This window comes from Leptosomus discolor, unplaced genomic scaffold, assembly GCF_034619465.1.
Source record: "Leptosomus discolor isolate bLepDis1 unplaced genomic scaffold, bLepDis1.hap2 HAP2_SCAFFOLD_35, whole genome shotgun sequence".
NCBI lineage: Eukaryota > Metazoa > Chordata > Aves > Leptosomiformes > Leptosomidae > Leptosomus > Leptosomus discolor.
In genome coordinates, this window is record NW_028237764.1 from 616908 (window position 1) to 627523 (window position 10616).

Below are 10616 nucleotides of genomic sequence, written 5' to 3' on the forward strand. Positions count from 1 at the left end.
TGGAAATGGAGGGCAGGAGGAAGGTGCTCAGGCACAGACACTTGGTGACAGATTTGGTGCCAGAGGTGACCAAGATGCATGCTGGTGACTGCAAGCTCTGATGGAGCAGTTCCTAGGCACAGGGCAGCATCTGGGGGCATCTCCTTAGAGGCTGGTGGGAAATTCCATTGGCCAACTTAAAAGACAGAAAGTGCCCATGGGCAGGACCGCAGGCAGGACCACGGGCAGAACCTGTAACTATTCCCTATGTCCAGGGCATCCTCTAGAGGTATTCAGTTGATCAAACGGAGCCATGTGGCACAGGCAGAGCCAAGTCTCTCTCTTTCTCTTCTCCACCAGCTCTATTTTCTCTATGTCTTATGAGTCTAACGGCAGTTGTCTCCTGTGCATCCCTTCATTGCCTGCCCTAATTCGGGGCAGCTGAACCTCAATTTAATATCCAAATACAGGCCCATAGTGCTCCGGGAGGTGCAAGAGCTCCCCAGCACAACTGCAGGAACCTGACACGGACAGCACAGGTCCAACCCAGAAACCCTGCCCCCATTCAGACTAGCTGAGTGACAGGCACCACCCAGGACACCTCAGAGTCAATGCCTTTGGGCCAGTGACTGAATCCCACCCCTGAAGTCACCTCAGGGGTCTCCTGTCTCTATCCAGTAAATGTCGGGCAGAGTGTGAGTACAAAGCTCATCGCAGCAGGGTCTTCGCTCATGGCCATTCCTTCTCCAACTCTGCTGGTTCTTCTCTCCTCCAGTGTGTAACCGTCTCCTCGATGATACAATCACAGATCAGGCGAATGGTTTTCACAGTGTGCCTGAGTCACAGCATGTCCACATCATGGACATTTTCGACTTCATGTCTTCCTTCCTCAGGTCAGCTTCCCCTCCACCACAGGCCCTTGGGGCTGCAGAGACACAACAGACAACAAACCCCTCTCCTGTTCAGACTGCACAGCCCTGCTCTGTTTCTCTCTGCCCTTGAGGAGAGCAGGTTTTGCTCTCTTTGTGGGCACCTCCTTTCCTCTCCACACTGCCATCTACCATCCAATCTAGAACATTTGGTGTGAGGCAGAGAACCCATTTAAGTCTCCTTGCAGGCTTGAATTACCTGGCATTCACTGGAAGGGGACCACAACAACATGCAAACAGTCTTGGAGGTTTCTGGAGGGGCTTGGGACACAGGTGTTTATAGCACAGCTGCCAGCTTGGTCAGCAAGGGTGACGCTCATCTGCATCTGCTGCTTTCAAAGAAGGAAGAGCTGGGCATGGGTGTGAAAACCTTTCCTGTCATGACCACGGAAGCATGGCGTCTCCACTCCTAAGCAGAAGGAGAATAGAAGAGTGCAGATGCAAGACCTCAGAGGAGCAGACTTTGACCAAGCCTTGTGAATTTTAGGGCAGGAGCCCATGTGAGCAGCACAGAAGGGCAGCAATGCTCAGTCTAGCTGGTGTTCAAGGACAGTGTCTTTCAAGCACAAGAGAGTGCGCACCAAGAGTCAGGACAACAAGCAGAGCTGTCAGGTGAGAAGCTTGGGGGAACAGGAGAGTCACAGGGAAGCTACACAGAAAAAAAGGAAGCCTACAAGAGGTGGATGCAAGGATCGAAAAAAGGAGGAATGCAGAACTCCCTTTTGTTTTAGAAAAGCCAGAGCTCCTGTGAGGCTGACACTTGCAAGGCAATTCAAGGGCACAATGATGAGCAGTTACTGCTTCAGGAAGAGTTGAAGAAGAACTGCAGATAATGTGTGGCCACTGCTGAATTTCCTCAGAGTAGATGTAGAGAGATCTGATGCATTTTTGGCCTTTGTCTTCACCAGCAAGGTCTTTCAGTTCTGTGTGTCTAAGAGGCAGAAGCCCAGAAACAATCCAACAGTGACAGAGATCAAGTCAAGTGTTACTTAGGTAAGGTCAGCCCAACCCTTAGGAGCCCATTGGAGCAGACAGGATGAGGCCAAGGCTGTTGACAGACCAGGCCAGTGCCACAGCAGGGCTACTCTGGTCCAGTTGGAAGGTCTCCATGACTGGAGAAAGCAAGAAGTGAATCTCACACACGCCTTCTGAAGAGACCCAAGGGCTGAGCAGGGGAACTACAGGCTGCAGGGAGAGAGGCCAGGAGCCATGTGGCTCGGCAGCAGCTCTGTGGAAATGGCCCTGGTGGTCCTTGATTATCATCAGGCAAAACACGAACCAGCAGCAAAGGTTGGCAACAGCCTCCTGGGTTGTAGGAGCAGGAGTGCAGCCACAAGAAGGGGTTGTGCTCCTCTGCTCAGCACCTTTGACACCACACCCTGCACCACGACAGGGAGACAATGGCAAACAGGAACCAGTTCACTGAAGGGCCACTGAGGTGGCAATCCTCCAATTATCCTCCAAGTGCTCGGGTGATTTCACTATCTCCAACAACAACAGCATCCGTCTGCCTAAACACCAATTTCTGCAGCGGAGCCATCTGCACCAGGGTAGCCCCTCTGGGTGATGCCAATGCAATCAGGATTTACCATCCACAGCGTGACACCCAATCCGCAAGTCCCTCTCTGAAGCGGTTCAGATGAAGGGTGGCCTTGCAAAACCCACCCTTTTTGTCACCAGGTGGCATGGACACTGCTGTTTCCCTCTCAGAGTGTGGCTGAGGCTGGATCCCCTTCTCAGGACAGACTCCTTGCCAGGAAGCCACAGCCATGAGGGCAACTCACCTGGCTCCTACTGACACTTCACTCGGTATTGGTTTTGATTGATTTGGTGCTTTTCGGGGACTGCTCCTTCTGCACAATCACAAACGGGAAATCATTTCATAAGACATGGTCAAAAAGATCCTGCTATGGCTAAGAAAGCTCACCATGAGCTCTAGAGACACCAAGGAAGATTCTAAAAAGCACCAAGAAGATCTAAAACTCTCAAGGCCTCTTCTGAAGAGGGAGCGGCCCTGAGCAGTAGTCGTTGGTCATGTGTAGGTGTGGGAGAGAGCGTCGGGGGATGTCAATGAGAAACAAAGAGATTGCTGATGGCTTTATCGAATCCTTAAAAGGCTGTCCAGCAACAGAAAATAGGTAGAGGAGGAGGAGGAGGGTTTTACTGGAAACATAGCAGGAAGGAAGGCCCCTCCTGTGCATATCAGGGATGATACAGATGTTTCCATCTTGCGTGCAGGCCATGGAGATGGGGAATGCCCACTGCTGGGGGTGGCTGGGTTTAGTCATCCTCATGAGCTGACCAGCACCCTTGGATGCAACATGTCCAGTCCCATGGACTGGAAAGGGTGTGGTTTGCTAAGGGACCCCTGGCTTGATCCCCATCCGCCACTGGTTGTTCTCCTCCAGAGTCCTGCCTCACAGCTCAAAGGCCTGGCAGACCTTGCTGGTGGTAACTGCGGCAAAGAGGACATAGAATATCCCAGATCCATCTACATGTATTCTTACCTAATTTAGGAGTAGTCCTGTAGGATCTCTGTTTCTTTTTCAACTGTTCCTGATGTAGCAACAGCTCGTCTTGGTGCCCTTGAATTCCCTTTTGGGTTTCAATTGAGTTTTGATATGGGCCATTGCTGTGCCTGGGGGATGCTGTCTTTGAAGGCAAGATGTCTCCAGGCACACTGTTAAAATGCTTGGGCTCTTCCTTGGTTGAATGGTCAGGGGGTGAGTAAAGACGCCGCTGTGATGCGCTTTATGTTCACCCATCTTTATGTTAGATAGAATAAGGGACAGACCTTGCCTCTTTGGTGGCATCTCTGATTGATGCCTCTGACTGATGGCAACCATCAATGGCACAAAACACTAAATCCCACTCTCTGAGGTGCCATCAGGGGTGTCTCTAGCACACCTTCCCTTAATGAAAATTGCTTTTCCTGTAGGACCTGTGACTCCTGTGCCAGCCCTGACATCTCAGGTAGCTCTGTGGGCCTGGACTGGAACTTTGACTTGAGTAGCTGCTCTGAATCGTGTCACACGACGTGGGGCTGACCATGAGACAACTGCCAATGCAGTCAGTGAAGATCTAGTAAATCCACCAGATGGAGAGGAGGAAGAGAGGCACTGAGCTCTCCCTGTGGCACATGACTCCATCCCATCAGACGAACACCTCTACAGGCCACCCTGAACATCATGACAGGGACAGGTTCAGATGCCCTTTATTGGGGCATCAGCTGCCATTGCAGTTGGCCAAAGGAAAGTGCCAAGAGCCTGCGAGAAGAGGCCCCCAGGTGTTGTCCTGTCCCTGTATCAGCCTGCACATATCTTCCATCTGACTCTATTACCTGCCCTTGTTGAACCTCATGAGGTTCCTCCCTGTCCACCTCTCCAGCCTGTCCAGGTCTCTCTGAATGGCAGCACAGCCTTCTGGCGTGTCAGTCACTCCTCCCAGTTTCTATCGTCACCAAACTGGCTGAGGGTGCACTCTGTCCCTTCATCCAGTGGCTGATAAATAGAGTGAATAAGATTCGACCTAGTACTGACTCCTGGGCACATCACTAGTTACAGGCCTCCAACTAGGCTCAGCAGCACTGATGACAACTCTCTCAGCTCTACTGCACATTTCTTCTTCCTCATGTCCAGTCTCCACTTTCCAAGCTGCACCTTGTAGCAGTTTTTCTTTCTCCTGATTTTTCCTGCTTCCAAGGAAAGATTAAAAACCTCAGGAAGCCCCCTTCAAGCAGCCAGCCTAACTCATCATCCTTCCTCTGGCCTTTCACCTGACCAGACAGAAGTAACCTCACCTTGATCTTCTGAACCTGCTCTTTCAGCTTCCTGGAGAGGCACAAACAAGTCACACGCCTGCTGCTGTCCCATCAGGTACTCAGGCAGAAGGCGCATGACAATCCATACCCAGGCCTTCTCCCTGAATGGGGCTCCCCTGTACAGGGGGAAAGGAAGGACATTCAATAGTGTTAGCCCGAATGCTGAACAAGTCGGGAGTTGGAGGATGAGGAAGCTCAACAGCTGGAGTCACTCACCAGGGACAAGGGAAGTGACAGAGAAATCCCTGAGGAACATCAACACAACAAGCAAGTAGACCGGGTGCAACAATGGAAGTGGCTGAGGTGGACCAACACTGGGAACAGAGGAGTTAACTAGTCATAAGTTAGTGGAATCCTGTAGGGTCAGGACATCTAGGGAGAGCTTCAATGTCCAGATGGGCTTGAGGTGGAGAGGTGGACTTGACCACTGTAGCCATTGCAGGTGTTATTCAGGAGTGTGACACATGCATCATAGTCAAGTGAGCCAAGCGAGCAAAGCCTCTGTGGTGTGAAGGATGGTGGCTGCGATATCAATCCAGAGAGGCCTCACAGATGGGTTATATCACACTGCCACGAACCTGCCAAGGCAAGTGACATGTGCTTACTGTGGTGGAAGTGACAACCAGATGGATGGCAACATGGCCTGTGACCCAAACCACCCCCCAAAACACCATCCTGGGCCTTGAAAAGCAAGTGCTGTGGCACCCCAGAAAGACCTGAGGCAGACAGCAGGATTCCTTTCTGAAACACCCTCAGAAGCCCCTGGGCCAGGGAACGTGGCAATGATTGGGTGTGCCACATCCCCTGTCACACACCAGCCTCCGGAATGATTGACCAAGAGAAGGGACTGTTAAGGACAAGACTGAGAGCAAAGGATGCTGGGAAATACAAGCGGTGGGATGCAGACTGGGCAGAAGCCACCTGCCTGGTTAATACCAGAGGATGGACTGATCAACCTGGCCCTGCCCAGACAAAAACCTGCCTATTGCAGAAGGAGATAATGTCCCTATAGTGCACGTAGGGAACTGTCTGGGAAAGACAGCACAGGTTATACCTCCCTCAGGAAAAGGCCAACCTGATTGTAGGATTTCTTTTCTCAAAGATGTGGGTGCACTGGGTTTATTTCTGGAAAATCTGATGTGTACCTGCAGTAGATTTAACCTGGGTAGAAAAAAACTCACAATTTGAGTTGTACATTTTAGAAAGTTCTACAGCACATATCACCTAAATGAGCATTCTAAAAGCCTGAGCAAGTGAAACAACGATCCAACCTGAGCTGGTTTCATGACCAGTAACTCCACACATCACACCTCTCTTGTCCTCAGTAACCGCCATCCCAAATGAAACCCAAGTCATGGACAACATTAAATCAGTGGACACTTTATGGATCATTTCATGGACGTGTGAGAGGGATGACCCATAGATAAGGCAATAATAGCTGTCAGTCACGTGATGGGAAGGGGTGGTGGCAGATGAGGTGCTTTTGCACAGTGTGGAGCTGAGTATGAGAGTAAGGGGATGGAGAAGGGGTGGAGATTGGACTGGGTCTGGCTGGGCTGGAGATACATTTGTTCATGGAGGCTCCCATGGTCTTGTGTTTGATTTGTGATCAAAACTATGCTGAGAACACACTAATGTTGTGGCTGTTGCTGAAGAGTGTTTGCACAGCGTCAAGGCCTGCTCTGTTTCTGACTGTGCTCCAGCAGTGAATAGACTGGGGGGGTGAGAGTACAAGAGGTTTGGAGGGGACACAATCAGGGCAATGACCCCAAGTGACCATCTTAACCCACAAGTTTTCTTGCTTTTACTCTTCTTTCCTTTTCCGCTGTTCCACAGAGGTTGGAGGAGGGAGGTGTGCAAGCTGCAGGGTTGTGCCTAAATTCTTGCTGGGTTTAACATACAACATGTACAAACAAGGAAGAGCTGGCTAGGAATGGAAAAGGCCAGGGGGAGAAGGTAGAGTTGTGGATACTGAGAAAAAGGGAAGAAAAGAAAGAACAGAGCTTCTATAGGGCAGACTTTGGCCTGCTGATGGACCTTCTTAGAAGAAACCATCGGCTACAGACAAGCAGAGAATACAGGTCCAGAGCTGTTTGATACTCAAGGATCTCCTCTTAACAATCCAGAACAGTCCACCTTGACATGCCTGAGGTCACATAAAGGTGGCAGGAGGCTGGCATGGCTGAGAAAGGAGCTGCTGGCTAAAACCAAGCATGAAGGGGACGCCTAGAAAAGGCGGCAGCTGGCTGCCTTCCAGCCTCCTTGGTTCTGTGATTCTGGGAACAGGGTGACACTCCAGAGCTCTTGGCAGCACTGTCCTCTTGCCACATGTCCCTCAGGCGTTGCTCAGGCCTCTCCTGGGGACAGTCTGATCTGCACGGTGCAATGGCAAGCGCAGGTGTGGGACACTGTAGGACATCCTGTGGTGGAGACGCTCAAGGACTCTGGCAAGACAAAAAGCCCCCAAGAGAGCTGAGGTCTTTCTCCCCTTGATTATGGCTGTTGTCTCAACCCCCAAGGCCTACCAGAAGACCCATTCACCTTACGGCACCAGCACCTCAGTGCCTCCTCAGCCCACCCAGGACAAACCCAGAAGCAGAGCACCTTGGCCCTGCCCTTGGCACTGCACATCCCCACATCACCCTGCCCCAGGAAGAACCCTGAGGAATGGCTGAGGGACAGGGTCTGCCCTGCACGGGCTGGCGAGTCAGTGCTTGGTCTTTTGGCTTGATGAAGCACAGCAAGGTATACTCAGCATCAGAGCCACCTTCACCTTGCCTTTGCCTACCTGTCCTCACTGCCTCCAGGTTTCTCCTTTAACCAGCCCCCAGAGAGGCTTTGTCGGTAACGTCCCTCAGTGGAACCCATGAGTGCTCCAAGAAACTTTGGAGTTTGCATCTGACTTTGACTCCTCGAGAGGTTTCCTCAGGTTCCCCTCAGTCTCTTAATTTCACGAACTCGTTGGCAAAACCACCAGAGAGATCATTAAAAAGTTGTTGGGCTGTTGCTCTGCTGCTGAGCTGGGCTGGGCTCCTGGGACAGAGAGAGCTCCTAGCAAGCAGGCAGAGCTGCAGGGAGACAGCTCTGCCCAGCAGCAGCTGCTCTGCAAAGCGCAGCAGGGCTGAGGGGGCTGCCTGTGGGCACCAAGGAGAAAGGAGCGGGGCAGAGAGAGGTTGAAGGCAGGGGAGAGGGGGAGGATGGGTGAGAGCTCACTGGAGGAGAACTCTTCCCAGCCTCTGACACAGTAAGTCTCTGGGTGCAGGGTGATGTGTCGGTGGCTCCTTGCAGGATCTCCTGAATGTGTCCAACCTCTGGGATCTGTCTGTGATGGAGAAGAGGAAGCCGGGCTGCAGAGCAGGGCTTCCCTAGTGCCGTGTGAGAGGGACAGGGCATGACGGCTGCCTTCTGGTGGGGATGGCTGTGGGGTGTGAAGCCCAGTGGGGATGGCTTCAGGATGTGTAGGTGGGTGTGCATCCAGGTATTCCAAGGGCTGTCCTTCCAAGCAGTGTATCTTTACCCCAGGGGCTGTGACCTGTGGCAGGGTATCTGTCATCAACCAGCATCATCACTCAGCCCAGAGATTTCCTCATAGAGCTGTGGGGAGAAGCTCTGAGTGGAAGGACTGATCTCCAGCAAAGATGCATCTCTTCTGACACAGAAATCTCTTCCTTCTACAGAGACAAGTGACTGAGAGGAACTGGCCTGGGATGTCACCAACGGGGAGGTGTTGTGCTCTGTTGTGTAAGGAGAAGGCTTTCCTGGGTGCCAGCGGTCTTCCTCTCCTGTTCTTCATTTGCATAATGATCAATGTACTGCTCTGTATTTTTTTCTCCTGTTCCTGCTGCTCCTCTTCTTGCTTGCAAAAGCTCAGGTTTGTGGGGGGTATGGGCGACGTCTGCTGTGTCTCAGATGCAGTTTGAGACACTGACCATGGGAGGCTGTGGGCAATGTAGAGTGCGGTACTTGTAAACGAGCGGAGTCTCTCTTCAGGAGATGCTGGGCACTGTCTTTCACGCACCTGAGCATCTCCCTGGGGTGAAGAGTTTGAAGTGCCCTTCCACCCTGCTGGGGGCACTTCAGCAGGGGAGGATGGGAACCTAGTGACAGCCCCATTCTCCCCCACAGGCACGCTGCTCTTATCATGTCTGGAGAGAGCCAGGAGGTGGAAAACGGGGGTGAGAAAGGTTCTGTGTCGGCTGTGAGTGATTCCAACGCAGACTTTGCTGTTCAGGCGAGCAGAGTTGGAAGGGCTGGGTCCCTCCCTGGGCTCTTCCCTCTCAGACACAGCTGGTCTGGGTGCTGACTCCATTGCACTGCAAAAAATAGGGACAATTGTCACACGGTCACTGAGGCAAATACCTCTCACAGGACTGAAGGCAACCATTGCCAAGAACACCTACAGAAGGCACGGGCTGTTTGTCATCACTGCAATAGCACAGGTCTGACTTCTCTGGAGCCCATGGGCAGAGCCTCTGCTCGTCCAATCCTAAACTCAAAAGACGAACTGACTGAAGTCCCCCCTCAAAAAGAAAGCCATCTTTGGGGTTATCTGGGAGAAATGGTGTAAGACTGGTTCAGAGAATTCTGTCCTAATTTGTCAAAGTCTTCTCCTTTTTCAACAGTCCCCCATTCCTGCAGTGAAACAATGCCCAATGCCAGCTCGATCACTGAATTCCTACTCTTGGCATTTGCAGACACACAGGAGCTGCAGCTCTTGACCTTCGGGCTCTTCCTGAGCATCTACCTGGCTGCCCTCCTGGGCAACGGACTCATCATCACCACTGTAGCCTGCGACCCCCACCTCCACACCCCCATGTACTTCTTCCTCTTCAACCTCTCCCTCCTTGACCTGGGCTCCCTCTCCACCACTCTTCCCAAAGCCATGGCCAATTCCCTCTGGAACACCAGGGCCATCTCCTACTCGGGATGTGCTGCACAGGTGTTTCTATTTCTCTTTTTTATAGCAGCAGAGTATTTTCTTCTCACCGTCATGGCCTACGACCGCTACGTGGCCATCTGCAAACCCCTGCACTACGGGACCCTCCTGGGCAGCAGAGCTTGTGTCCACATGGCAGCAGCTGCCTGGGGCACTGCTTTTCCCTATGCTCTGCTGCACACGGCCAATACATTTTCACTGCTCCTCTGCCAGGGCAATGCTGTGGACCAGTTCTTCTGTGAAATCCCCCAGATCCTCAAGCTCTCCTGCTCAGACACCTACCTCAGGGAGGCTGGGCTACTTGTGGTCAGTGCTTGTTTAGCCTTTGGGTGTTTTGTGTTCATTGTGGTGTTCTATGTGCAGATCTTCAGGGCCGTGCTGAGGATCCCCTCAGAGCAGGGACGCCACAAAGCCTTTTCCACCTGCCTCCCTCACCTGGCCGTGGTCTCCCTGTTTGTCAGCACTGGCGTGTTTGCCTACCTAAAGTCCCCCTCCATCTTCTCCCCTTCCCTGAACCTGCTGATGGCAGTTCTGTACTCAGTGATGCCTCCAGCAGTGAACCCCCTCATATACAGCATTAGGAACCAGGAGCTCAAGGATGCCCTGAGGAAACTGATGACTGGTTTTTGTTCAGATGTAACAATGAACTGCCCATCTTCTTCTGCATATCACTAGTAATGAAACTCATTAGAGGCTCAGCCTGTCTTTGGTGAGTGGTTTGCTTTCGTTTCTCTTGGTTTTAGCTCTTCTTGGTTGTATAAATGCTGTCCAAAAAATGTTGTCATTCTTCATCCTATTTCCATGTCAGTCTCTGCCCGCCTTGTGTGCCCCACAGACTTTGTGTAAATAAGGAGCTGTGCTCTCTGTGTGTTTAAACCAAATAAAGGACCCTGCACCGACTTGTTTGCCTGAGTTCCTTCCTCTCAGATCTTCTCTGGATTTGCAGGGGCAG

General features: G+C 51.9%; 1 protein-coding gene across 1 annotated transcript; it reads left to right on the forward strand.

The window, feature by feature from the left end:
- Window positions 1–9373: 9373 nt before the first annotated feature.
- Window positions 9374–10339, forward strand: LOC147412899 (olfactory receptor 14C36-like). Its single transcript, XM_086480775.1, has one exon. It carries the CDS (start codon window positions 9374–9376, stop codon window positions 10337–10339), a length of 966 nt encoding a protein of 321 aa, XP_086336901.1.
- Window positions 10340–10616: the final 277 nt, after the last annotated feature.

Excerpts from the sequence above, each read along its gene's own strand:
- LOC147412899 (XM_086480775.1), top strand. The coding sequence starts at position 9,374 with ATGCCCAATGCCAGCTCGATCACTGAATTCCTACTCTTGGCATTTGCA.